This window comes from Gordionus sp. m RMFG-2023, chromosome 2 (genome assembly GCF_954871325.1).
Source record: "Gordionus sp. m RMFG-2023 chromosome 2, tfGorSpeb1-WG-v2, whole genome shotgun sequence".
NCBI lineage: Eukaryota > Metazoa > Nematomorpha > Gordioida > Chordodea > Parachordodidae > Gordionus > Gordionus sp. m RMFG-2023.
Window position 1 is genome coordinate 41,091,599 of NC_088776.1, and position 27,267 is coordinate 41,118,865.

Below are 27,267 nucleotides of genomic sequence, written 5' to 3' on the forward strand. Positions count from 1 at the left end.
AGGGGCCGATGTTTTATTTATGTTAAGCCCAGAGCAGATATATAATCACATGTTAAAATATATCCAAATTAATATAACATATTATGCATGTAAAAACGACGTATATAAATGGCGAGCACATTTAATTCCTTTAAAATAGCAGATAAATAAATTTGATTATAAATAATACTATAAATTTATAAACAATAAAAATCATTGAGATTTAAGACAATTAAAACATATCCATTCACCATCAGGAATTGTTTCCATACCAACACAAAATGAGTGGAAGCCTCTATCACATTTATCACAGCACATCATTTCAGCCTATATATGTTCAATTGTATAATAATTTAACCATTCAAAATGTAATGTTTCAAAAGTTTGAGAATCGTATTTTTTGATATTTTGGACTTAGGCTGCATTCATAGTGGCTATCACAATGCGAAAAGATTTGTAGCGACATCGCAGCCATATAATTTTTCGCAAAAAAGACCGTCGTTTTATTGTTATTTATCAGGAAATAAAAGGCAAGATTTAAAACAAATATCTAATAATTAGTTTTTAATATAAAAATTTTTTTTAAAATGTTTTTGATGGAAAGAAATAAACTTTTTTTAAAATAGAAAATTAAAAAAGTACAAATTTTAACATAAAGTTGCTTAAAGTCTTGAAACTTTTCAAATAAATTTTAGAAGCAGTCTTATAAAGAAAATTAAATATTCTTCCATTATTTTAAATTTTAAAAGAATTACCATATATCTAGAACATTTTTAAAAGCAAAACCCGAAATAAAAATTGTACTCAATAATTTAAAACCACAAAGGTTTCAGATTCTGATTTCAAAACTCTTTTTGAATAAGAATGTAAAACATTTTATTTTTCAAAAGTCATGTTTTTTTATATAAAATTTCATAAATAATATTTAATATTTTTTTATCAATTAAATAAAAATAATTTTATGGATCTTCACCTATCAAAATTGCTAAGGCTGTATTCAAATATCACTAAATTTTGATTCGCAAGCTTTTGAAATTTTTTTAATTTAAAAATAAATAGATGTCCAAAATATAATTCTATAAAATTTTGACACTTCTGAAAGTTTTAAAACTATTCGAATTAAAAAGATTTTGAGCATAGTCTAATGAGAAGAATTATGCACCCTAATTTTAACTATATTAAATATTAATATATTTTTACTTGACCCTGTGTTATAATTCTTTTTAAAAACTTTATCAAAAAACATGTGATATGTAATAAGTCTATTTTAATGGAAAATAAAAATGTGGCTCAAATATTTTTTTAAAAAATTTTCACGTTATATTTCTTTATTTTAAAACTTTTGAAATAAGTTTTGGAAACATCTTGAAGAGATATAATAATAAAAAAAAAATAATGCAGTTATAAAATGTTGATACTATTCTATTCATATCTAATTTTACTTAGTCTATATTAGGTAATATCCCAATTCAAATTTTAAGGGCTAGGGTTAAGTCTAGGAATTAAATAATATCTATTGTAAAATCTGATTGACATATTAGCATTTAATGGCATCAGCATTTCTATATAATTATTTTATAAAAGACGACGAAATAAGAAGAAACAAATATAAATTTCCTTCGTGGAAATGTTAATAGGAATATAATAAAGGGAGAAAACGATTAAAGAATCGCTAAATTCCTGGCTATAATAGGGAAACTTTATCGACCTTTAAAAAATAAGCCCTCTCATTCAAGCAAAAATCAGAGTAATCAAAAGAGACTTACTATCCAAAACAGAGGTTAATCTTAGACATACATTGACTAACTCTTAGCTTTGTTGGTTCAATGGAAAATAAAAGGATTGATGAAGTTCCCATTCCTTAACTTCACCAAAGGTTTATAAAAAGAATGCTGCAATACTTTATTTTAATTCTATATAATGTTCATAATGCAAAACATATAATTTGTATTTTATCATATATTTTTATTATCATTCAAGTGAAAAATGAAAAGTAAAAATCTTTTAAAAATAAAATATTTATAGATTATTGATATTTAACATCATAATATAAGTAAAACCTTGCTCCATTTAAAATATTCATTTTAAAAATAATATAAAATAATTATAACTTCATTCCCAGTATTAAAGCATTTCGCACAATTTTTACAATCTACACATTGCCACGCGTAAGTATTAATAATATTGACCATTGTTGAAGTTAGACCTAAACATGAAGGGTGACCTAATCGAAAAATATATATAAACTTTTTTTACCAATAAACATGGCAAATTGATATATTTAAATCTTTAAAATGTCATCATATCAGAGCCATTCAATGATCAAGAATCGCATTGATTAGTTATTGGAAAAAAATGTAAGGAAAGTTTAGTTGAAAATATATGAACTTAGTTGAAAATCGAAGGGAAAATAGAATTAAAATATAATCATTTAAGATTTAACATATTGGCATATAATCTATCGAATTTCTATGAAAAGTTATGGGCGTGGCTAAGGGGAAAAGAAATCGTAGAATCTCTCTTCCCTCTGGAAAAATGAATGATTTATTTGGCAGACTATAGAAAATGTGGTTTAGGATTTATGGATGTATTTGAAAGTAAAATAAACAAATAAACATTATATTAAAATTATAAACCCGTTTTAAAACACTCGGCACAACTAATTAAACTTCCTTTCAATAAAGAATCAGCTAACGCCGGAAAGCCACATATATGACACCAATCTCCAAGAATCTATAAATTTATTATTTTGATAGAAAATTATAATAGGAATATGAAGTAGTTACAAAATTTAAAAAAAGATATATTATAAAAAAGTTAACTTGTGATTTTTGTAGTGAATCGATAGAAACCGTATCCGTTTCATCATTAGTAAATTTAGAATGCTTAAGTTATATATAAATTTACGAATATAAAAAATGTTAAAATTTTATAAAATTTTTAGTAATAAAATCAAAGACTTGGATTGGGGATAAGAACCGGAAGGTAGATGTGAGAGACAAAAACGGAACAGAGATTTGAGCAGAACGAAAACAGGACAGAAACCCGATTAATGAGCCCTAAAAAATTACACTCGGAAAAAACCATCACGTAAAATAATTACTACATCAAATTAAATATTTTTATTATATAATAGAATGCTTTCCTGCATCATTAAAAATTTAAAAAATATATTAGTTGTATGATACACAAAAAATTATTTAGTAGTTAACTTCGTAAATTATTATAGTAATAATTAATAAAAATTATTATCAATAATAAAAACGATGATGTATATATGACTAGATTGATGATTCATTTGTTAAATTCCTTTAAAAGTCTACACATAGGAATCAGTTGTAGAACGTGGCTTGCATATCAATGAAATGAGATTAATGTGGATTAATATATTGGTATGGCATTAAGCCACAATGCAAACCACAAAATGACGCTACAGAGGACTCCTATATATATACACTAAGTAATGAATCGCCAAGCTAGTAGTATATATACATCATTGTAAAACTAAAACAATATCTGCTCACTTTGTATACAATTTATAAAAAAATACATCTGCCCAGGAACAAATTTGATGACAATATTGCTATGTAGACAACTAAATAGACATATAAAAATCTGATATGGATTAAAAACAAAAAAATATTAAGGGAAGATAGATGTCAATGAACTCCTAAGAAACTAAGGAAATTAATTCGGAACACCACGATTTGAGATGGTAGAATAATTTTAAAAAAAGATCCGTGATCCCGATCTGAGCAATTCGCCCTTTCTTAAATTTTAAAAATATTACAACCTTGAGGTCCAACTATATAAAAAATTAAATAATTTAAGAAATAAAGAGGAAAAGTAAGAAAACAAACTACATATTACCTGATAGGCCTCCCGTATATTTAGTTTCACAGAAATTAAGCAATATTCAATAATTTTTTCAACTTTAGAATCAGAGTTTGGATTAAATAAATACTTTGATTACTGATGGAGCAGTTTTTTGTCAATTTTCTAGTGATTTTATATCAGGTCAGGGGTGTTTTTTCCATATAAAATATTTGAAAGAACCATTTTCGAGGACTTTTTTTCCAGTTTATTAAGGTGTTATTTTTTCCTATTACCGCTAAATAAAGGCAAGTTTATATTAAAAAAATAAGTGAGACCTTAAAATTTTATAGTGAACATTTATTTTTGGGAAATTTTATAAAAAAATTAGTAAGTATTATTAGTTTATATATTTCAAAGAAATGAATAAAAATAAATAGAGGAATTATGAAGATCTTAGTTGCTAGTATGTAATATTAAGATAAATAGATTCATTTACCAATTTATTTTTAATAAAACCTTAATACATATCAGTTGTTCCTGAACAATTTTTAAATAATACTGACCATATTTATAAATTTACTAACCCAAAAAATTATAGCCATTTATTTATATTATAAATGTAATTTTTAATGTCAGAAAATAGTTTTATGGAAAGCTGCACAGAAACCTCTAGTACAAATATAACTTATTCAATTCTGCAGAAAATAGGAAAATTTGGGAGAAATTGGAAAAACATCTGAATTATGATCAAGTGTAGAAAAACTTTTAGCTGTATAAAAGGTGCTGGTGCTCTTAATATAAAAAGTAAGGATCCCCAATATGTAGAATAATATTTGTGATAAAAAGAAAAGGTTGATGACATTGCCAAATATTCTGAGTCAAGTTTAAATTTTTCACAGCCCTAATTTTCAGAGTCAAGTTTTAAATTGTCACAAACAAATGTAAAATATTAAAAGACAAAAATATAAAAAAAATTTTTATTTTAGGAATCTGAAAATTGCCACCTAGGAACAGCATTATTTAATATTTTTATATAAAATTAATAATAAGCTGCATCATACCTTAATGCAATTGCTAACCCACTTTTTAATAACATAAATACTAAGCAAAATATAACTATTGATTCTTTTGATGATACTGTAATTTGATATTTATTATTGAATAATAGTTAGATCAAAATATTAATGCTACCAAAGAAAATGAAAACCCTACATTTTTAACAAAAATATGAATATTCCTATTCCTACCCTTAAAGGAAAAAAAGGATTGAATCTGAAAGAACAGATATCCTAAGGGATAAATATATATTATAATAAATAATATTTTCTTTAAAAAAAATAGATATACTAGATTCAAATAAAATAGAAAAGCTTAATGATTCACTTCATATGATGGGATTTTATGAATCTTATTTAAATCAAACTAATGTTATGATAATAGAAGATATTTTTAAATTTAAAAACTATTTTGTGAAAATTTAGTTTCATTTATGTAAATTATTCCTATTTTTGTATTATATTATTTCTATTACAATTTTATTATATAACTCAAATAAACTAATTTATATAAACTTTATGAAAAATTAACTTTCTAAATAATAGTTGTTATTATGTAATTGAAGGCTATTATATTTGGGTCCTTATTTATAAAACTTGGATGTGTCCTAAATGTTTTGTTATTAATTTGCGAAAACTATTTTAAGGATTTTTTCAAAACATTTTGGACACAGCTTAATCACAAAAATCTCCTGAACCTGAAGGTTTGATGTAACCATTGAATTTTTATAATCCGAATTAGTGTTATTTATTATAAACCGTGCTTATATTTTTGTGTAAAAATGAAGACTTTATATTATTTTTGAGTATATAAAGGATGAACAAATTTTGTAAAATGTTTATGTTTTTTCTTGAAGGGGGGGGAGGATTTTTTTAGAGAATTTGTTTCTGACTCATGGGCGTAGAGGAGCCCCCGCTGCATGGATTGATGTTTTCCTTTTTTAACTGAAGTCTTTAACTTTGAATGAGTACTCCGTACCCCTATAATTTAATTCATAACCTTTGTATGAAATTGCCGTTTAATAAATAATTACTATTCACTAAACGGTCCCAAATCAGGAAAAATTACGATCTTTTGAAGGGAGCACGATATTTTTAACTGACATTTCCAATTTTAAGGAACTATCGGAAAATATGAAATGTTCAAATAATAAAATATAAATAAACTAGCCTATCCAGTCTTAAACAACAAATATGTCTATGGGGAACTTAATAAATTACAACTTAGGCCTAGGAACATTATGGAGTCTAAAGGTAAAATATTTTAAAGGATACAAAGGAATATAATTATTATTTTAAAAAATTATCAGGAATAGGTTCCGGGGGGTTAAAATTTTTTTTATAGGTTCTCATAAAATAACCCAGCTTCTCAAAACGTTTTGTATGTGAAAATTGGAAGCTACTATTAATTGAATATTTTTAATGTTAAAAGAATTGGAACAGAAGTGGTACCATAGGCAACAAAAAATATCAAGCAAGTAACTGGAGGAGCAGAACAAAAAAAATGTCCTTATTTCTGATTATAACCTAATAATTTATTTATTTTTATTAATACTTCGATGGTTTGATCTAAGAGTTGATGATAGGTTCGATTCATATCGAGAGGGTGAGATTGATTATTTTGTAATGCTATAAATATATTAAAATAAATTTTGACATATTTAATATTTTTAAACCCAACCCTGACCCGATTTATATCTTCGGCTCAAGCCCTGCCCAGTAAAAATTTCATAAATCTTGGCCCAAGCTTTAATTCAAATAATTGTGAATTGAATAGCAACTAATTGATTTTAGGTTTGATATAAGAGCTGGTTTTACAGTGTTTGCAGGATGAACAAACAATTTCATAGTTTTGCCTAGAGCCAACATCTGCCATCTTTTTTGGGGGATATTGCATTTTGGGTTAAAAGTTTTTTGCCCTCTTTAATCAAATTAATATTATCTTTCAGAAAAAGTCTAACCAATATTATACTATCTGTAAATGTTGGGGTGACCCAACTTGTGAAAAATTTATATTGAGATTTTTGGCCTGACCCAGCTTATAATAATTTTTATATGGCCTGGCCAGTAATAATTTTTCATGAAGGAAAATGTCATAAATTTAGTTATAAGCTGTAAAAACATTTAAGGCTTTGGTAAGGCCTAAATATTTGGTATGGGTGACCTTAAAAAAACGGATTGGCCACATGCTGGACTTTTGGGTTGGGCTGTATGGATCTCTAATATTTATTATGATTTAGAGGCAGTGAGGACTGATAATATTTTGCCTAATGGGGAAATTTTTCAAGCAATATAAATTTTATGGATGGCTTCACCCACATGCTTCCCATTTTGCGGGATTTTTCTTCACCTTTGTCTGGCTTTCAGTAGGGTTTCCTTCAATTTCAAAGGCACATTCTTATAGGTAGTATATGACAAGTTAGTTCACATTTTATTTTAAGAATTGAATAGAGAAGATAGTACTTAGCAAAATTATACAGATTGCATATAGACCTGTGCAAACTTTTTGCTAATTTGGATTTTCTTTGCAATGGCGATTTAAAAGGGCCTCCAAATTTAGTTTTGCCCTCGCAACCAAAAATCTCATATCCCAGTGTACAGGGAAAAAAAATTTTAACTTGAATTTTTGTAATATTATAATGGGCAGGGAACTTGTGAAAATTTTTAGCAGGTCAAAATAGGCAGGGCTTTCTACAATGCATTTTTTCTTCAACTTTAAATAATTTGAGTACATTTCAAATTCTAAAAATCTGATTTTCAAAAGTGTATTAAAGCATGTTTAGTATTCAAAAAATTTTGCCAATAACTTTTGAGCCCTAAGCCCAGTTGGGTACAAGGGCCTGGCCTAGCTTAAATTTTTTTATAAAATACCTGGGCTGTACATTCTAAAGCCAAATATTTTAAATTGCTATTGCCATAAAAATTAAAAATATATTTAAAAAAAATCCAAGCCAGGCCTGAAAATATAAAACTCGAGCCAGGCCAAAAAAAAATTATTTAATAAAATCTCGCCAGGCCATATAAATGGCACCTTTGCAGGTTTCTGATATTCATGATTATGGAAAAAATTTTTAACAATCAGAAAGAAGGATATGATTTCATTAGTCTAGCTTCCATATTTATTAATTATTAAAATTTTACTAAATAAATGTTACACAATTTAAACAGTTTCACCATTAAGAATTTATCTTGGTTTATATTTTAAAGCTTTTATGTATACCTTGTACCTTGATAATCTGTTAGAGTGTTACTATCTATCAATATATTGAAATTCAATTTATTTTGTTCCAATTTTTGTAAATAATTTGAATTATATAATTGATCTTTAGAACATGTCAAACTTGTTGGAGTATTGAGAGGTAACCTTTTAAGATCATGTGGTGTATATCTTAATTTAATTAAAAATATTATATAATATTAAAGATGTGGGACTTTTTATAACAATCTTGGTACTGCCAAGGTAAAATTGCAACTGGGTACAATCTATTAGGTGGAGGCTGGATAATAAAATCATCTATGTGTTTTTGAGGATAGTGAATGGCCTAAAAATATTTAATAATTTTATATCAAATAATAATTTCAACCATTGTTTGTAGATCAAAATAAGCTTTGCGGTCTTCCATTCTTTGTCTATTAAGCTTCCTATTAAATTTTGAGGATGATTTCATAGCTTTTTTTATGGTAGAGACTGATTTATACTTCTCAAAAAGTGGATTCTATATAAAAAATTTAAGAAAAATTTTATTAAAAGTTTTACATAATTTTCAAATGTTTTGTCATTAGAATTAATAGGATTTATTGTTTTTTCATCAATATTATCATTAAGATTCAATGTTTGCACTTTATCACTATTTTTATTATCAAGATTCGTTGTAGGTTCTTGCTCAAGATCATTGTTAGCAAAACTTTCAAATTCCATACCTAAAATTAAGTTTACCTCCAACTTTCCTAAATTATTTGATTTCATAGTGCTCATAATCAGCTGTTTCTATGAGTAGAATTTAAGTACAGCTTTTTATTTTTTAAAAGATTGCCTTTTTTTTGCGTTTTATAAAAGTTAAAATTTTTAAAATAATTTGAGTTGATAAGAGTAGGGAGACTTTAAATATATTATCTATATATAAATATTTTTATTAAAAATATCATGATTATTTCATCCAAAATTAACCCAGAGCTTTAATTATTTATTAAAAATGATTAAACAAAACATTATAGTTAAATAGATTAACAATTTATTATAAAATTAAATTTATTTCTTTGAAAATTAAATGAATAGAACATAGCTTTATAATCACGCATTCATCCGCGATTTAAATTTCAAATTTGTATTTAAAAATAAGCGCATTCCATATCAATTTATTCCATGGCAAATAGACCATCTAAATCCGGATTGGCAGCCGAGGAAGACAAAAAAGTATAATATATTTTGATTAATTATAATGAAATACTCAATTATTAGTAAAATTTAAAAGAGAAAGAATTATTTGCAATGCTTTAAGACGAAATTCATACTTTTTCCGGGCAATAAGTTTCATATTGCACAGTTTAGTAATTTGTGGATGGGCAAAAATAAAAATGAGATTTGTTTATTATAAGTTAAGCAGTATTTTTTTAATTTATTTCAATTTTAAATTATCAAAAGCCTAGCCAGGGTATAGAATTCTATTATAATATTGCAACATGATAAGCTGTGTAGTTTAGATTACACATTTCCTACTTCCATATCTACAAGGTCTTTTAATGGATAGAATAGAAAATAATATAATTTATTAATTAATATCATAAGAAGCTTTTAATAAAACATGTCCTAAAATTTACAAATAGAGACCCTTAATTATTATTTTTTCCTCCCAACATGATACTCTGTTTAGGTGGAGGTTATTGCTATGGTATATATGTATTCCTTAATTAAATCACCTTTATAAATTGACCCTGGTAAAAATTAAAATAAGCCCTCGTTGGACATCATATAAAGATGGGTATTGGTTGGTTAACAATTATATATATTTTTTATTTCAATTTAATAAGATTTATTATTTAGTTATATCTTCAGAAAAAAACATTATATGTAAAATGCAAGTAAATAATTGAAAAAAGGCATGGGTCCATCCAAGGGAGGAGTGGATGCTCAATCATTAAAATTTCCAGTGTTTTCAGTTATTTTTTTTTGAAGTTTTTAATCAATTGGAAGGCCTTGAAATTCCCAAGATATTGATAATGATGGGCATGAAATTGTATTTTAAAAGTTTGAGTATTTTTTTTTAAAGATTTTGGTGTGGAAGGGCAAAGTGAATTATTTGATCAAGCTGAGAAATCTATTAAAATGTTTCCCAAACTAGAGCAAGGCAGTTAGACTAAGGTATTAAGGTAATACCATCTGGCCTTTTTAAACAATCATAATCATTTCAAAAACAAAAGCTTCAAAGCAAATTCGATGAAGAAATAGCTGGAGATGTCATGCTATGGTTGAGTGAAATGTTAGGAGATGAGGAAATGGAAACATCTGGTGAGAAGGACAAATTTCATGAAACACTTCGTGATGGTATCATTCTTTGCAGGTATAATGAGTTTAGTAGTTTAAAAATATTTTTAATTTTACCTTATCTCCAAAAAATATAACGAACTTTAAATTTATCATTTGAGCCATTGAATCTTTAAAATTATCTTTTTTTATATATATAAGTGTGTATTATTTTTGTAGCAATTTATTTAATGAGTTTTTCCTTATAACAGGCATAGCTTTTTTATTTGTTTCCAAAAGTATTTTTTTTTAATATAGATGGTTTTCTAGGAGGTATTCAATCAGAATCAGGGATAGATCCTGGGCAAAAGACCCAAACAAAAATACCCAAATTTTTAAAATTTTTTCAAATAATTTTTTTTTTGTTCAGGTCGATTTACCCAGGACATTTCTATCCAGATTTATTCAATCATAATGTATTTATAACTTGCACACTTTGACTTCTATTTTAACCCCTTTCATTATTAATTATCTCAAAATTTTGGTTTCAAAGTTATCTTGAAGCAGGTCTTGCTCCTAAAAATAAAGAAATTTTTTTTAGCCAATTTAAATCACTGGTGATTAGTGTCAAACAGAATGATTTGGGGCGATTTTTAAAAACAGCCCTATTAAGATTTTAGCCAAAATAATATTATGTAAGCCCTAAGATTTTGTAAATATAGAGGTTAAACCTTTCATCTATGAGCAAAATCTCCAGACTTATATAATATTATTTTGGCTAAAATTTTAATCAGGCTTTTTTAAAACATCAACATATCGTGCTGTTTAACAACACTACTGGGGATAATAAAAAGCATATAAGAAATTTTTAACACTCTTATTATTGTTACTGAATGAAACTTCATTTTTTTAAGATAGCCATTATATGCAAAAGTGATGCGTTATTTAAACAATCATTGCATAAATTTATTTCTTATAAGAAAACCTCCCATCAAGATTTAAAACTATTTTTTTTGTCTTGGTATTATAAAAATTTAATATTACAAAGATATCTGATTTTTTAAAGATAATATTTATTTGAAATGCATTTTAACGATTTTAAAAATTTCATAAAAATTTTTCTCTCTTAGTTATTAATTTTTTTATAAAAAAATTATATTTTATTACCCATTTGGGACTGTTTATAATTTATTTAAGTATACATTTCATATATATATATATACTAAATTTAATTTATTCTAAGGAAGGTGGTATGGTATGTAATTATTTTAAAATTTTGGGGAATAAGAATAACACGATCTCTTATGGATCGTTCTCAACATACCTAAAATTTCTATTCGAGCGAAAGGGCTTTTTTAATCACACCTAAATAATATTGACCACTATCTAGATGTCTTTACTTGTTTATTTTGAGCCTAATTGTTTTCTTTATTACTTTTTTTTTTATATAATTAGGCCTCAACTTAAATAAAATATTGAATTTATGGCTGATTTAACCCCTATACTTGTGACATTAAACTCAGGAAATTATGGGCAGTTTTAAAAAAAATACTAATTGTTATAACTTCTTCAATAGATGAATCTTAATGTCCGGCCAATCCCATTAATTGATCCATCTAAGTTTTATTTATATTCGTAATTATATCTCTAACTATATAAGTACTCTCGCCAGGTCTTCCTGCTACTACACTGTACATGTTGAACACCACTCTTTCTCAATCCCTTATCGCATTCTTATCAAAAAATTCTATCGATAATTGTTTAATGTATAAAAGTTAAATCAATATAATTTTTCTCTCGATATCCCCCCTCCCCCCCGATTTATTTTAAAAATATTAAAATGAAACTCAAACTAACTTACCTAAGTCTCAATTCGCAAAATTTAATTATTTATGACCTTTAAATTGTGTCATTATTTTTAATATTATATATCTTCCTTCTTTTTTTTTTAAAATAAAAGTATATTATCTTCTCTTTTTTTTCTCGTGAAGAAAATATGGTGAAAAAATATTTTTTTGGTATAAAATTATTGCATCTTGCAATATCAAAGGTGACCTATCAGATTACTTAGTAGACCTATTCAAAAACTAATACGAAATGAATAGTTAATTATTCGTATTCGATTCCTTTAAACGAATCGAATAAGTTACTATTCGCAATTATATCAATCAAATAAAAATAATTACTATTTGTTCCATTACTTCTCCATTAATTTGTCATTCAAACCGTATCGAAAAGTTAAAATTAGCCAACTCTAAATAAATTTGGCACCTTCGTCGTTTAATATTTAAGGAGTAGTTTTTTATATCTATGATATATTATTTAGCAATAAATTTATAACTCCTAGCTTGACCTTGGAAAATGATTTCATATTTTATTTGTTACATAATTTATCATAATTTCTCGACTAAATTAAAATTAAAATATATAAATAATGCGATATATTTGAAATCATATCATGACATAATATTTTTTTTTAAAGAATAGAAATAAAAATCTTTTTCCTTGCTTATTTGATTTCTCCGGTCAATTTTTATAGTTATTGTACTCTTATTTTTTATTGCATAATTTAAAAATTATTATGATAATAATTATTGTAATTTTTTTCTTTTTATTATTATTAATGGCTTCTTCATTAAAACAATTTGCATTCATTCTTCCATCTATCCATTGCTTTATACAGATACACTTTTCTTTTACTTTTTTTTCTTTATTTCCTTTTTAAATTTTAAAAAAAAATAAAAGTTGTGAAGGTTTTGTGGATAAAAAAAATAATTAATCTCATATTCACGACAAACACTACTATTTTTGGGTTTTTATAATTATCTAGATGATTTTTTTAGTAACCTCTATTGTTAATTAAGATATTTGAAACCCCTGTCCGATATGTTGGCTATTCAAAATCTAATCTAATATTCGATTTATTTCGAATAATTCAAATCGATGGTAATGAATACGATTGGTAAATTATTTGTCTTGTTCGAGTGTGTATAAACGATTATCCGATTCGAATAAAACAAATAATTTGAATTATTCGGAATAATCACGAATATGTTTTTTAATAAAATCGAATTTGTAATTTTTATTGATAATTCGTAAATCTGACAGGTGGTGTGATTAACCAACTGCTTTTGAAAGGCTTTTCTCGTTTAGAACTAATTTCCTTCAAATAAATCGCATGGCTTTTAAAGAAGAAACAATAAGAAAAACCCTTTCCCTTAAAAATAATATGTATTATAGTTAAATTTTTTTTAAAAAATAATAATTTTTATATTTATATTAGACATGCAATAAAAAAAAATTGGGCCTACTGTAGTGGGGTTAAATAGTTGGTTTTACACAACCATGACCCTGGTTTTTGGTCGAAAAATGAACCAACCCAACCAAATAGGTAGATCTGGTCGACCATATCCATTGACCTGAGCACCAATTCAAAACCAAATTATTATTATATTTTATTTGAATATTGTACTCATTCACATTCTTATAGATATAGAGGACCAATATTGGCATAGAAATAATTGTTTAATAATATTAGATTCCTTTTAAAAAAAATTGTTTTCTTCTTATAATCTGAATTGTATTTTTTACTTTAAACTAGCAACTCGTGTTCTGATCGCGAAACCAAATTGAAAACTTGAGGACGAGTAGTTCAATATTCACATAAAAATAATTATCGTAAAAGGAATATATTAGATTTTTTTTTATAAAACGTTCTTAACTTGAGATAAAAATTTTATATAATTTTTACTTTACACTAGAAAATCGAGTCACAAACTCGAGTTGTGATTGAAAACCCAATTCAAAAATAGAGTACAAGTAATTCAATTCCATATTAATTAAATAATTAACATCGAATTCGAAATAATCATCTACTAAGACCGGGAAATTTTTTTTATAGGAATTTATTGATTTTTAGATATTTATAATTCATATATCATTAAAAAAAATAAGAGTAATATATGTTTATTTGAAATAATTTTCGGGATCTGGCCTAAAGTCGTAAAAATTGGCTAAAGCTCAAGCCGATTAGATGAGTGGCTCAGGAGTTGGCATTAGTCAGCTTAGGAATTGGTTCTAGTCGTCCAAATAGTTGGTTCTAGTCGTCCTAATAGTTAGATCTAGTTAGTTGTCCCAATAGTTTTCTCGAGTTTAATTTTGAGCCGAAATGCATTTATTTGTTATTTGACTCTAATTCGCTAATGGATATTACGACAAAAATTAATTGCTTTGTATAGCCAAAAATTACCTTCTGATCAAAATATTTTGCAATATTGGCTATCCAAAAATTTCAAGAACCTGTATTGTATGCCCTCTAGTCTATAGTACTAGCTGATCCTTGCTCGCTATCGATGGAAAGATCCTTCAGTGCATTACGATTAAGTAATCCCACTACAAATCAGATTGGACAAATGTACTGGATATTTTAATCATTAAACTTAATAAAAATTTGTTAAACAACGTTATTTTTTGAGTTTTGATATTCATTTTTATTTTTATAAGATTTTGAATTAAATCTGTTGTTAATATATTGTCTTAGAATAAATAAAATTAAGGAATATAATTTTGAAATGACATCATCAAAAAAGGTGGGACAGACATTTTTCGAACTCTTTAATTAAAATTTTTTTTAAAAATCCAAATGGACTCGGATTTTGGCAATAATTATAATTTTGCTTAAAACTAATCATTTAAACAATTACAGAATGTCAATAATGATATAATTTCAAAAAATATACTTTTTAACACTTTAAAGAAATTTTTTTGGATTGGATAAATAAAAAAACTTCTCCGATCATTGCCTGAAACGAAATATAAATTTTAAAAAGTATTTTATATTCCCAAAACTGGGATTTTGGATAATATTTCCTCCATTTTCGCGATTTTTTTAAAAATTTTAAATTTAAATACAAGTGTTTACTCCACTAGCATTCTTAATATTAATTTCAAATTTACTTTAAAAATTTTAAGGAGATATAAGCCAGAAACCCAATTTTTAGCGATTTTTGTTTTAACGATTATGAACGGGAATCGATTTTGAATTGAATCCGTTATTAATATTTGTGACTAATTTTGAAATGACATCATCAAAAAAGGTGGGACATTTTTTAACCAAATGGACTCGGATTTTTGCTTAAAACTAATAATATAGAGAACTACAGGATATCAATAATCATAAAATTTCAAATAAAGATGAATATCAAAACTCAAAAGATATGTTTAATAGATTTTTATTAAGTTTGATGATTAAAATGTTGTAAGTATATTTGCCCAATCGAGTTCTTAATAGGGTTACTTAATCGCAGTGCACTAAAGGATCTTTCCATCAATACCTGCGAGCAAAGATCAGCTAGAACTACTCTCTATAGGGTATATAATACAGGTTCTTGAAATTTTTTGGATAGCCAATATTGCAAAACATTTTAATAAGGCAATTTTTGACTATTTATTAACCAATTAATTTGTCGTAATATCTATTAGCGAATTAGGGTTAAATAACTAATAAATATATTTTAGGTTAAAATTAAACCTAGCCAACTATTGGGCCAACTAACTAGAACTAAATATTAAGACGAATCCAACTCCTGAGCGGATTCCAGCCAAAGCCTACTCTTCTAGTCAGCTTGAGCCTAAGCCAATTTTTACGACTTAGGTCAGACCCCGAAAATTATTAATTAAATACATATTTACTTGCATTTTTTTGATGATTGAATTATGTAAAAATTATCAAATATTTTCAGTTTTTTTTTCAAAAGAGTAATCTTAAATATAATTATTTCTATGCTAAAATTGAATACTCGTCCACTATGCATAAAAATATGATTGAGCAAAATAATCACAATGAAATATAAATATTATATTAATAAATTGGCCTGGAGTTGGTGCTCGGGTGGTTTATGGATTTGGTCGACCAGATCGGCCCATTTAGTTGGTTCTGGTTCTTTTTTAGACCAAAAATCATGCTAATTCGACCCAACCAATAATTTAACCTTACTAACCTACTGCATACATATTATTCTGCCAATTAAAAATTCGGCAATATCTAAAATCCATATCCTGCTATAGAGTGTCCTAAGTCTTCTTTTAGTCTTTAGATAAATCTGGATAGACTAGTATAACATAAAAAAATGCAGAGCCAAAAAAACCAAGGTCATGCCATTTTTTCATATTTGAAATCAACTATCCCGACAGTTTTAAATAAGATTCCTTCTTGAAAAAATGTAACATACCATGCAAAAAATTAATAAACGTAGTTTGCGGGGTAGGGGGGTGGTTAAGGGGGATTTAAGTCATGGCGTCCAATACATTTTTTTGAGGGTCATTGTAATTAATTTATTCTTTAAAATTATATCTTATATAGAATTGTAATATATTTTTTTTTTAATATTCATATATTTTTTTTGCCTTATCAGTTTATTTATTTCATTTTTTTTAAATTCAAATTGAATGTAAATTTTAGAAATGACTAATAAATCAAACATTCTTATAATATTATCTTCATCTAATCAACTCTGAATCGCAAGATATATTTTTAAATATTCACGACTAGCCATAAAATTTTTAATTTTACTATTTTATTCAAATGTATAATTGTATTTATGAATATCATGGCAAAATAAAGTGTCGTTGTCGAAAAAAAAACTAGGTTATGAAGAGAGTAAATTTTAATTAATTCTTTAAGATTATCACAAGATTAAATATTTTTTTTCCTGTTTTTTATATAAAAATATTTATTGCTATCATAATCCTTATGGAAAATCTAATGTATACCAATAATGTATTGCAAATACTATCCTCCTACCATAGGCATAGCGAAGAGGGTTGGGGACGCCCTCCCCCTCTGAAATTTGCCTGTTTACTTAAATTTTTTAAGTTAATAAAAAAAATTCCCTACACCTCTGCCCCCATCTCCTCAAAAAATATATAATTATATAAACCAGGGATGAGAACCCGAACTCGAATCCTCCATATTTTGCTGAACCCAAACTTGAACCCTTTTTTAAAATTTAGGGTTCAGGGTCTTTTTTTTTTAAAAAATTTTTATTTTAATTTTTAAAAAATTTTATTTTAATTTTTAAAAAATTTTATTTTAATTTTTAAAAAATTTTATTTTAATTTTTAAAAAATTTTATTTTAATTTTTAAAAAATTTTATTTTAATTCTTAAAAAAATTTATTTTAATTTTTTAAAAAATTTTTATTTTTTTTATTTTAAACTTTCATTTTATTTATTTTAATTTATATGTCAAAAATATAAAAAACATGTAATTTCGATTTTCATTTATAAAAGATTTCCTATTTAAAAAGAGTTCCTATTTAAAACAATTGTTTTATTATTCAAAAAAAAATATTAATTTAAAAAAACATTTTTTGATCATTTTTTCATGGAATCATTTTTGTTAATTTAAGATAGTGTTGTTAAAGGCCTCTTTTTGAGCAGATTTTTAAAAAAAAACTAACTCAATACTACTTACAGAAAAATATTACGCAAGCCTGAAAATTTTGCTCATAGAAGGAACAAAATATATTATCGAAATCTCAAGGTTTAGGCAATATTTTTCTGGCTAAGATATTGAGTTAGCCGTTTTTAAAATCAAAACGAGCTGTTTAACAACACTAATTTAAGAATCGGCTAATTTTAAAAATTTTGAATTTTACCCAGCAAAGCAGATTTTAAATTTTTTTTATAAATGATGATAATATCTATTTTAGGATATTGTTATTAGTGGATTATTAAATTGAGAGCAAGACAAAGAGAAGTACAAAATCACGAATATATTATAATGATGATAAATTATTTTTATGGCACCAATTAAAATAAATTTTTTAATAACTCATTATTTTTCTCCGAACCCTGAACCCGAACCGGGTTCAGAGACTTTTCCCTGAACCCATACCCGAACCCATTTTTTTAGGAGGGTTCAAACAATAATTTGAAAGAAAATAAGTTAAAGTTAATAATTTTTAAAAATAATAACTTTATTAAAATTTTCTGCACAAAACATTTTTAAATAAAATGACAACCCAAATTTATTTTTGTAGTAACATTGCCGGTCTATAATAAGTAGACCGACTTCCAATAAAATAACCATCCAATTGTGTTCCCCATTTAGCAAAATCCTAGCTGCGCCTATGATCTTAAATATAATCTATCAATATTTTTTTGGAAATTTTTCATTATCACAATCACCATGACTCGCCTATTTTGTTCAAGATAATTTTTTCGTGCTTCAAAATTTCGTTATAATAATTTTTAACGTGATATAAGCTCTGTTTTTCCCCGAATTTTTTTTAGACAGTTTTTTTTGTTTTTTTTACATCCCTACTATCACACCATTTTTACAAGACTCCTATAACTCATACTTTGGAATAGGGTATATAATTACTAGTTGTAATTTAGTTATGTTCAAGGTATTCTTTACCCACTTTACATTAAAAAAAAGCTCAAAAATTAAATTTAAATATGTTTTCTATATATACAAAATACAATAATAAAATATTTGTCAGAGAATTTGCAGTGGTGGAATATTTAGACCCCCATATCAATTTTTTTAAAAAAAATATAATTTTAATCTTTATTTTTCTTTTTAAGTTTTGATTATTTTAGGTCCAGCCTGGATTAATTTTTTTAAATTATTTAAAATAATTTTGCCTGATTTCAAATTGTTTCAATGTTAAATTGAATATTGAAAAATATGAAGAGTAAATGAATACTGGATAATCTATTTATTACTCAAACCTGAGGATTTTGCTTATAGATGGCACAAAGGTTTTGACATCTATTAGCCAAATCTCGTGATTTAGGCAATATTTTTCGGTTAAAATATTGAGTTGGTTGTTTTTAAAAATTGGCTCAAATCGAGCCGTTTAACAACACTACCCGCACGTCGAAAAATATATAAAGGTTTAATTAATTAACCCAAAAGGCATGTCGCTTATTTAATTTGCTCTCATGTAAAATTCGTTATAATTTATAAACCCTAACTATAAATGCGATTTAATTTAAAAAAAAAACAATCATTCTACCCTCTCTGTTTTTTATTTTTGTAATGTGATCAATAAAATGCAAACGTGCTTTATATGTGTAAAGAAAATTATGAAAAGCGTTGGACATTGGAGATTATTTCATTAATTTCACTGATTTTTTTAAAAAAAAGTATTGGACTTTTTAAACATTAGGTATGCATATGCTCAAAAACTTTCTGCAATGGGAATCATTTTCTTTAAGCGTTTTTAAATTAAATCTACCGTGCCGAGCACTTTTTGGCTTTATATTTACAGACATAAACATAGATACTTCAAATAAAGATATTATACATTTTAAAGTTTTTTCTCCCGTTGTTAATGAACATATTTAAATGAATAATATGACATAAATTACATTTAAATAAAGTAATTATAAATTCCCTTTGCTTATACTGTTATTAGCTCATTATCATTAATCAAGGTCATTATTTTAAAGAAATAAATATTTTTCTATTATCTTAAATTAAATTTGTTTTTATTAAACCGAACTTTTTTCTTATCAGGTTTATTTAGACAAGTCATCAATTTTCCACTATGCGTGCTTTATTACTGTATTTAAAAAATATTTATATACGAAATTTCTTTTACCTAAGAATTAAAATGCTTTCATCAAATAACTTCGCTCTGCCTTATCATATAAGCCAAAAAGTGTTTTATTAATTTAATTTGGCTTCCTAGCGACAATTGGTTTAATCTTAACCCAAATATATATTCATTTCATCTTTTCAAATTTGAGTTCTTTACAGTGGGCTCTTTATTAATAAATTTAAGTGATTTCCATTTGCAAAAAATTTGGTTTCATAGAGTTTTTAAGATAGACCGGATCAAATAATGTATAATATCATTTTAGTGTTGTTAAGTGGCTCTATTTGAGCCGATTTTTAACCGCTAACTCAATATTTTATCCAAAAAACTAATACCCAAACCTGAAGATTTTGATCATAGATAGCACAAAGGTGTGAATATCTAATAGCGAAATCGAGGATTAGTCTATCCTTTTCTGGCTAAAATTTTAAGTTAGCCGTTCATAAAAATCGGCTTAAATCGAGCCTTAAGATAACACTATATTAATTGATAGGGTTCTACCTCCACTTAAATCAAATTAACAGGAAAATAATTTTTATAAAAACCCAATGTCATCTAGTGAACATTATTTTAGGGAAGGGAAATGTATAAGGTTAGGTTGGATCACATCGGATAAGATTTTGGGTTTAACACAATTTAGACCAAAGACGATAAGATATATATGATATAAATTTTTTTAAAGATTGGCAAATGTCCTTAAACCCAATTCGATTGCTAAAATTGTGGAAGATGGATCCATGTTTCATTACATGGCGAACATCGACGCGTTTTTGAAAGTGGCTAAAACCTTGGGAGTCGCGGATCAAGAAACCTTCCAAACGACCGAACTAATCGAAGGGACCAATCTCTACGGTGTCTTGTGTTGCTTACTCGCCTTAGGAAGAAAAGTTAGTAGAAGTCTTATTTAAATTTTATAAAATTTTTACTGTCTAACTCTCCAATTTGAGCATAGACTCCAAATAAATTTATTTTAATTATGTGCATCCATATTCGAAAAATCGTGGCATTTCTATGTTCAGAATTTTAACTAGGTTCTGAATGTTTCTATAATTTTAGTTTAATATTCTCGACGTTACCATTAACTTATTTGTTTCCTTATATATCATAATCTGTTTTGGAATTTAAAATCAGCCCATGTTTTCAATTTCACATAAATAAATAAATTTTGTTTTCGCGTAATATTAAGTTTTTTTAAAAAAGATTTTTCTAATAATTTACAAATTTATATTTTGTCTTCCCACGCAGTTTAACCAACTTCTAATTTCTATTTTTTTTAAATAATAAAAAAAATTTTCCACCTAAAATTTTTTAACGAAGTCAGTTCGACGACATTTTTTTTAAATGGCGGAAAAAGTGTTTTTTTTACTATATTTGGATATTAATAATAATTAAAATAACTCCTTTTTTGTAATTATAATTTATTATAAAAAAATATTTCAAATATTTTGTATAAATTATTATTTAAAAGGGGTTTATATAATTATTATTATATCTTCATTATTTTACAAATAAGTGTGAATTAGCTCGGCGCCCATATTGATCTTTTTCTAAACCCGATTTTTAAATAGATATTTTAAAACATTAATCTGTATACGATTGAATCGATTTTTTTAAAAATAATATGGTTTAGATATCTATATTAATTATTTAAAATAAGATGTACTTGATGGAGTTTGTTGAGAACGCGAACCAATTCGATCCTCATGATTTTGTGCTTATAAAATAATGAAAATTAATTACTAGTATATAGCTCAAATTCTAATTTATATCTGAATTGTTTTAAAGATTATTTTTTTTTAAATTTTTGTATATTGCCACACCATTTTTAGCTTATAATGGATATTGGTTAGAGATAATTGAATCCAATATATAGCATTATAAATGATAAATCAAAATATAATATTTTTATATACAAAAGTTTTCAAACCGGTTTTTAGAGGTTCGAACCTAATCTATTTTTTTACGAGCACTTGAAACTTAAACCGTTATTTTTATCCGAACCAGGATCCCTGCTTGTTATTTTAATACTATTTATAATACAATTATAAGCATACTTACGAAAAAAAGACAATTTTATATTTTATAACAATATTTAATATACAGCACCCTGCCGAGACTTTTGGCGACTTGGGTCAAAAAATAATTTGGCGGCTCCTAAAAAAACACAATTTGCCTAAGCTTATTTGATAACTTTTCGCAATTAGAACTAAATGCATAATCATAAATGAGTATGTGTAAAAAATATAAAAAAGTTAATAAATCGAATTTAAAAATTATTGCGATTATATAAAAACAATAAGCATGATTTTTGTCGAATGTAGATGATATAATAGCTAATATAGGGACTAAAAAATATAATAATGAATATATTATAATGACTTATCAATATCATATCAAAAGTATCACAAAGTGAATAATTGTGAAACATAAATAAGAGTAGTCCAGTTTATCTGGCTTTAAATGAGTCCTTTTCTCTAAGACCTTACAAGCAGCTGAAAACGTTCTTTCACTGCTAGCCGACGAAGTAAGGATAGCTAGGAATTTACGAGCCAAAATACTTAAATTTGGAAAGTCATTATGGTTTGTCTTCCACCAACTTAAAATATTCATCTTAATATAATTTAACATCTAGATATTTTTGAAGTTCGTCAATTTCAATGCTAGCATCAGAAAACGCATTGTCAGTCTATAGAGAGAAATCCAAAAACGTATCTGCCTCAGTATTTTCTTAAGGAAAAAAAATATTCATCTAAATAATCAAAACATTCGTTTTCCTATCTTCTTAATGTATTTAAAATTTAAGGACTAGCTGACGGGGTTGAAGGATAATTATTTAGTTTGTGTGTATGGTACTAAATATACTTTATTAATAAATTTTATATAAATATTAAAATTTAGGAGAAAAAGAGGTAAAATTATTGCAATGTATACCGTGAGCATGTATTAGAAATATCAAAATTTAAATTTGTGATGGAAATCATAATGGATAAAATTTTAAATTGAATTTTAAATATGGTTATACATTAGCCTGAAAATTATTTTTTGCAAACATAGCAAGGCCTGATCAAAAAACCAAGTCCCATGCAACTTTCATAAAATTTTGCCATTTATTTTTATTGTAATTTAATAAAAATATCTTAAATTTAATTTTATATTTAGAATAAAATTTAGATTTGTGATAGAAATCATATTGGGTAAAATATAAAATAGAAATGCTTGAAAAATTTTTAATTTTAAATATGGGCTAGACATTAGCCTGAAAATTTTTTTTTGCAGAAATCGCCAGGCCTAATTAAAAAACCAAGCTTATGCAACTTTCATATTCTGATTTTATTTTTAAATGAATTATGACTTTTATATATTTTATTTCAGTTATCAACTAACAAAATTATTATGATCTTTGGCGGGCTTGAGAAAAATTTCCCAACAATATGGTTTTCAGAGATTTACCTATCTCCAGGTTTGGGAAAAAATTACAAAATTATTATGGGTTGGCCAGGTCTGATAAAAAAAAATCAGGTCAATGTCTGGTCCATATTTAAAATTAAAAAATTTTCAAGCATATCTATTTTAAATTTTACCCAATATGATTTCTATCACAAATTTAAATTTTATTCTAAATGTAAAATTAAATTAAAGATATTTTATTAAATTACAATAGAAATAAATGGAATATAAAATTAAATTTAAGACATTGTTATTAAATTACAATAGAAATAAATGGCAAAATTTTATGAATGCATGGGACTTGGTTTTTTGATCAAGCCTGGCTATGTCTGCAAAAAAAATTTGAGGACAATGTCTACCCCATATTTAAAATTAAAAAATTTCCAAGCATCTCTATTTTAAATTTTATTCAATATTCTATCACAAATTTTATTCTAAATATAAAATTAAATTTAAGACATTATTATTAAATTACAATAGAAATAAATGGCAAAATTTTGGGAAAGTTGCATGGGACGTGGTTCTTTGATCAGGCCTAGCTTTGTCTGCAAAACAAAATTTTATCAATGTCTAGCCCATATTTAAAATTCAAAAATTTTGAAGCATCTCTATTTTTAATTTTACCTAATATGATTCCTATCACAAATTTAAATTTTGATATTTCTAATACCCTTAATGCTCACGTGCAACAATTTTATCTCTTTTTCTCCTAAATTTTAATATAAAGCATATTTAGTACCATATACACAAACTAACTAATTACCCCTCAACTTCGTCATTCTTGACGGGTTATTATCTAGTAATATAATAATTTTAAAAGATAGATATTTACTTTATTATTTTTTAATTCATAATTTAATTATTAATTTAATGAACCTTTATTCACTACTCCATCAGTTAAGTAGGACCTATGTGGTGAGTTAATATTTTTTAGATTTTTGCCCAATCATTCTATTGATCTTCTCGGCACTAATCAACATGTTACTATGCTGGCACAAATATTTATAATGTTTTCGGGATAACATTTTCATATCCCTAAATTTTTGGCACAAAAATGTCAAAATTTGGTGGAATAAATTTATTCACCATTATTTCCTGACCTCTGCGATATATGGTTAAGCTGCAAGTTTAAGTTTGGATGAGCTAAAAACTCAATATTTTGTGATAACACTATATAACTTTGTGAAAGGTGGGTTTTAAATCACTTTCAATTTCATCACTCCCAATTTTAAAAGGCGTCAGAAACTTTATAAGATATCTCATCATTTCATAATATATTTTCGAGCCTAATCGTCTCTCCTCTAGTGAGAATCTTTAATATTTCATTCAATTGATTAAAAATCGATAAATCATCTTTAGTCTGCTATTCTATCCAGTCTCAATATACAAATTGAGCTAAGTTGATTAACTAATTTAAAATTTAAGGCTATATTTTAATAAAAAGTTGATTTAACATGCCCACTGTTTCATACAAGTAACTAAACATTGATATATCTCTGAATCTTGAAATTCAATATTTTATCAAAGGTATTCCTTAATACTGTATTTAAAAGATGAAAAGCACAATTCAAACGTTTATGATTTTCAAATGCTTTAATCATATTATCTCCTTGTCGGTAATGAATGGCTTAAAATAAATATGCCCTTATGTATCCTGATATAAAAAATACATTGATTTTTATAACCATTTTTAATGAAATCAATACCTAATAAGGTGGAATTTTTAATTATTTCACCCGTCTTTTTTTCTCCTTCAAACTTACATGTAAACAATACAACTATTAAGTTTCCAAGAATCGTTTAAGAAATGAAAAGTAAGCGTTACTTAGGATAATTTCTTATAATTGTTTGTCCAAAGGTCAGTGGTGGCTATAAATAATGTAACCATGTTTTCATATATTTGGTACCAGCACATCGACCATTTTTCATAGCGTTTTGAAATAATTTACTGCGTAAACCATCAGCAGTATCTATTAAATTTCTGGAAATTGTCGCGGGATTTGTAGCTTTTAACACAATATTTCCATATATTGAGCCAATTTTGGCAATAATCAACAAAGCTTTTCCTGTGTATTGTATCAAATGATCTTAAATCACGCCCTCAAAACATATTAAGCACATTTGTACAATTTAATTTGGAACAACTTTTGTGTTTTTTGGGATCAGTATCAAAAAGGCTATCAATATAATTGAATCTTTTTACTCTCTATTGTAATACACATTTGCCTTTTTAGTTAATTTATGCCAAAAATAATTAAATAATATCATATATTTAATGTATAAATATACTAACCTGTTAGGAATTATAAACTTATATATATTTGCAAAAATTACAAATCACATAAATAATTTTTTCTTTGTTTTCATCACATATAAACGAAAACTCTTTCCAGACCTCAGATAGAAGAACGCTTCAAAGAAACCTTGATATATTTCTCTATTATTTTCACATCATATGGAAATTGGTTTAAGTCCGAGTCATTTAATTTACTGGATAATATAAATATTTTGTAATATAAAATAGATCAGCATCTTAAAATATCAGAATTATTTTAAGTATTGGGTCAATGAGATATATTTCCTAATTTCATTTATAAATGCATCTAAAGATATAATAATTATTAAAGGCAACATAAACCAATGTTTGGAGATATTGATTTTTTTATATATAAAGTTCATACAAATTATCTTTGACCATAAATATAAAAACCAAGACCCTACTTTGTAACTATCGGGGCTTGAACCAGAGCCCCCTAACCTAAAAACATTTAACAATTTTTTAATATATCGTATTCTTAATTTTACTATCTGCCAAAATTCATGTTTAATATATTTAGTCTAAAATCCCTTTAAGGTTTTTTTAAAGTTTTATATTAATATCTAAGTTATTATATATTTCACGTAATTTAAATTCAATTGTGCGAATTGAAGCCTAAATGCATATCAATGGAAATTTTGGCGCTCTTTATCTTGCTAGGGTAGATGCTCAGAACAAAATTCAAATTATCTGTAAAAAACTAAGAACTCCTTCACTTCTAAAATTTTAAACCTGAACCGAACCTGGCTAAGATTAAAAAAGGTTTTAATCGTTGGTTATAAAACGTTTAACATCGAGATAGGAAGTCACAAAATAGACTCCAGAAGGTGCTTCCATTTTTTAAGGAAAATAAATACATGAAGATTTTGAAAATACAACGTGATTTTGATTTTATGTCATATATATAATATCCGAAAATTGTTTTTTTATTTCTTAAAAAAATTAACAAGGCTTATGAAATACCTGGACTAAAGGGTTTTGGAATCAAGGAATCGAAAGGCGAGAAAAGGGAATGGACTAAAGAACAAATGAAAGCCGGAGACACTGTACTAAGTCTGCAATACGGATCTAACAAAGGGGCCAATCAGAGGGGCATGAATTTTGGAAATACCCGCCATATATAAGTCCAACATGCAATCATAACCTATAAAAAAATTCCCGACTTTATTTGTCAGTTATTACTTTTATACGCAATCAAACAATTTATATAAATAAATAATTTAAATGAAATGAAATGACAAAAAATCTTTGGACAATCAATCATATTAATTTTCATTGATTTTGGTATGTTTTATATATACCTATTTTTAAAGCCTAAATTGTAACCACCTTTAATTAATCATTTATAATACTCTATATATTCTCGATAAAATGCAAGAAAATAATCTGCTTAAATTTTAAAGAAAATATGAATTTTTTTCATGGTAATTATCTATTCTTTTATGATGAAATGTTTCGAAGTTCTTTTAATGTTTATTAATCGACATTAAATTCTTTAATTTTATCCCTTAAAGAAAGTATTTTCTTTTATTTCAGGCAATAAATAAATATAGTATATTTATATATATATTTAATTAAGAT

General features: G+C 25.8%; 2 protein-coding genes across 4 annotated transcripts; one reads left to right on the forward strand and one right to left on the reverse strand.

The window, feature by feature from the left end:
* LOC135923156 (PHD finger protein 10-like) lies at window positions 1-9,035 on the reverse strand. Of its 3 annotated transcripts, none has more exons than XM_065457750.1 (10): window positions 8,608-9,035; window positions 8,435-8,566; window positions 8,283-8,392; window positions 8,192-8,238; window positions 8,078-8,104; window positions 6,406-6,479; window positions 2,802-2,864; window positions 2,616-2,712; window positions 2,091-2,203; window positions 1-306 (listed from the first exon to the last, which is right to left on the reverse strand). In XM_065457750.1, exons 1-10 carry the CDS (start codon window positions 8,824-8,826, stop codon window positions 193-195), a joined length of 996 nt encoding a protein of 331 aa, XP_065313822.1. In that variant the 5' UTR covers window positions 8,827-9,035; the 3' UTR covers window positions 1-192. The 3 variants fall into 3 exon arrangements, with proteins under 3 accessions (XP_065313822.1, XP_065313821.1, XP_065313820.1); XM_065457749.1 differs by having other exon boundaries at window positions 1-128; window positions 170-306; window positions 8,078-8,238; XM_065457748.1 differs by having other exon boundaries at window positions 8,078-8,238; window positions 8,608-9,034.
* An 80-nt stretch (window positions 9,036-9,115) lies between these two features.
* Window positions 9,116-26,919, forward strand: LOC135923157 (myophilin-like). Its single transcript, XM_065457751.1, has 4 exons — window positions 9,116-9,264; window positions 10,269-10,408; window positions 20,605-20,809; window positions 26,637-26,919. Exons 1-4 carry the CDS (start codon window positions 9,214-9,216, stop codon window positions 26,808-26,810), a joined length of 570 nt encoding a protein of 189 aa, XP_065313823.1. The 5' UTR covers window positions 9,116-9,213; the 3' UTR covers window positions 26,811-26,919.
* The last annotated feature ends 348 nt before the right edge of the window (window positions 26,920-27,267 follow it).

Bases quoted from the DNA above. Each gene is read 5' to 3' on its own strand.
- LOC135923156 (XM_065457749.1), bottom strand. From the start codon at position 8,826: ATGAGCACTATGAAATCAAATAATTTAGGAAAGTTGGAGGTAAACTTA. The intron at 8,567-8,607 runs GTAAAACTTTTA...TTTTTTATATAG, and splicing joins ACAAAACATTTGAAAATTAT to AATCCACTTTTTGAGAAGTA. The intron at 2,865-6,405 runs GTATTAATAAAA...ATATAACTTAAG, and splicing joins TCTTAGATCAAACCATCGAA to CATTCTAAATTTACTAATGA.
- LOC135923157 (XM_065457751.1), top strand. From the start codon at position 9,214: ATGGCAAATAGACCATCTAAATCCGGATTGGCAGCCGAGGAAGACAAA. The intron at 9,265-10,268 runs GTATAATATATT...CAAAAACAAAAG, and splicing joins CAGCCGAGGAAGACAAAAAA to CTTCAAAGCAAATTCGATGA. The intron at 10,409-20,604 runs GTATAATGAGTT...ATTTTTTTAAAG, and splicing joins GATGGTATCATTCTTTGCAG to ATTGGCAAATGTCCTTAAAC.